We start from the raw sequence: 2,254 nt of genomic DNA, 5'->3' as shown, positions 1-2,254 counted from the left end.
CACAATTACAAGGAGTAAATAAAAGTTTTTATTCTACAATGCAACTGCTTTTCCAATATCATAAATTTTATGTTTTATTTGTATTATTTTTAATTTACCCTTTGTAAAGCTAAGAAATGTGTTTGTACAGTTTAAGATGTGTGTGATGGTGTTTAATGAAACATAGCTGTTGAAGACAGAAAACTGACCAAATGTATGCCTACAGAACATCACATGAAACCTATTAAAATCTCTGCTGTGCAAAATTATTTTATCATACTATAGAAGCAAGAGCTGTGGTCTCTGCCCCACTTATGAATAATAGCATCATTTCTTTTCTGTAAACAAGCTGAAACTGAGCAACAAGCCAATTACTATTCAGCATCAGAAAGGAAGTGCTTTTGAATGCATGTCTCATTTGACAACTTTTTAGTGATTAATTACTGTTTTGGTCTGATGTTGTGTGTATTGGTGTGTGTATGTGCGTGTTCCCTGTCTTATGATTTGAGAGTGAGGGGGCAGAAAAATGAAAGGGCTGATTGTTAACATGCAGTAGTGAAAATATAACTTGGTATGTTTTTTTCTGAGAATGTTAGGAGCTAAATGACATCGTCTCCAAGTTGAATTCTCAAGAAGACGGAAGCTCCCTCGATGATTTGGGTCAAAAATGAGAACTGTTGAGGCCCGGCTCCTGAGTCCTGGCTGCAGTCCTTGTGCCCATGAAAAAGGGCCTTTAAAAAGCGCCTTCTTTTAAAATGCATGGGGGTGGAGGGGATGGTGGAGGTGGGGCTTGAACATACATAAGAGGCTAAGACAGTCCACCAGTCCAATTTGGCACACCATCACCAGGCAATTTGCTGTCGCTTAACCTATTACGAGGAAGCTTGGATCCCTCTTTTCATTCAGACCCTCTTTATCCTCTTTGGTTGCTTGTTAAAAATAATCCTATTGGATCAGCCATCTTTGGAAGAGAAACGCCACATTAATGATGAGCGTGGGCGGGTTACTCAGAACTGAGACTTTATCTTGGATGTCATATGTAGACAATGTGACTGGGGATTATTCCCAGGACTTGGTCCTGCAGCCTATTTGGGACTATCTCCGTCAGAACTACCACGACCTCCTAAGAAGTCCTCTCTTCCCCGTGGTCCTCTCAGTCACTACCTATTTTCTCCTGGTCGCTCTTTACACTGTGTTGGACCTGCTGGCTCCCACCTGGCCGTGCATCAACCGCTACAGGCTGCATCCAGACAGACCCATCACCTGGCCTAACATTTGGCCCACCTTGGGTGTCACCATTTACAACCACCTGCTTTACATCTTTCCTGCTGCAGTTGCACAGTGGCTGTGGAGGCCACCAACCCCTCTACCCCCCGAAGCCCCCACTCTGTTCAGTTTTTTCCTGGGCATCCTGGGCTGTATGGTGGTCTTTGACTTCCAGTACTACCTGTGGCACCTGCTGCACCACCGGGTTGCTTGGTTGTACCGCACTTTCCACGCCATCCACCACCAGTACAACCAGCCTTTCAGCCTTGTCACCCAGTACCTGTCTGGTTGGGAGTTATTTAGCGTGGGATTTTGGGCCACAGTAGACCCCATCCTGCTGCAGTGCCACTGCCTCACAGCATGGAGCTTCATGGTATTCAATGTCTATGTTTCCACTGAGGATCACTGTGGCTATGACTTCCCTTGGGCCACACATAACTTGGTGCCCTTTGGCCTCTGGGGTGGTGCTCCGAAACATGACACTCACCACCAGAGACCTGGCACTAACTTTGCCCCATTCTTCTCTCACTGGGACTGGCTGGGGGGCACCCACACTGTACCAACCGCCTCCAGCCACTCTGCCACGGGAGAGCCAGAAGAGATGAAAGGAAGAAAAGACTAAAGAACTTGAATTAATCTTTCAATGACTCCATCGCTAGTTTACTCAAACTGCCTCTTTTGTTGATGCTTTTATTCCAGCAGACTCATTTTTCCTCTTTACTCTCCTGCAGACTAATTTCTCTCTTTTACGTCTCCCACTCTTAACTCTCACTTTGATAATAACGATTTCCACTATGTGGCTATCTTTGACTGCATGGATATTTTTCACATTTTACGAGCTGATAATCAATCTAACATTGTTTGACAGTGTGGTAAGTTGTCAAAAGATATTTTTTATGTTTGTATTTTGTACAATGATAGTATAGATTATCTTATACTTTTGTGCAATGAACATATATCTCTTATTCATAGAGATTTTCCACTTATGTCAGTGAATTGATGTGCTGTT

The 2,254-nt window shown here is 43.7% G+C and overlaps 1 protein-coding gene across 1 annotated transcript; it reads left to right on the top strand.

The window, feature by feature from the left end:
* Positions 1–967: 967 nt before the first annotated feature.
* ch25hl2 (cholesterol 25-hydroxylase like 2) lies at positions 968–1,867 on the top strand (the record flags this gene model as incomplete). The annotated part of the gene is made up of 1 exon (XM_080874314.1): positions 968–1,867. One exon carries the CDS (start codon positions 968–970, stop codon positions 1,865–1,867), a length of 900 nt encoding a protein of 299 aa, XP_080730440.1.
* Between the last annotated feature and the right edge of the window lie 387 nt (positions 1,868–2,254).

The sequence above is a fragment of the Rhamphochromis sp. 'chilingali' genome, assembly GCF_963969265.1.
Source record: "Rhamphochromis sp. 'chilingali' genome assembly, chromosome: 2".
In the NCBI taxonomy this organism is placed as follows: domain Eukaryota; kingdom Metazoa; phylum Chordata; class Actinopteri; order Cichliformes; family Cichlidae; genus Rhamphochromis; species Rhamphochromis sp. 'chilingali'.
Note: the sequence above shows the minus strand (reverse complement) of the source record. Positions and strands in the feature narration are given on the sequence as shown.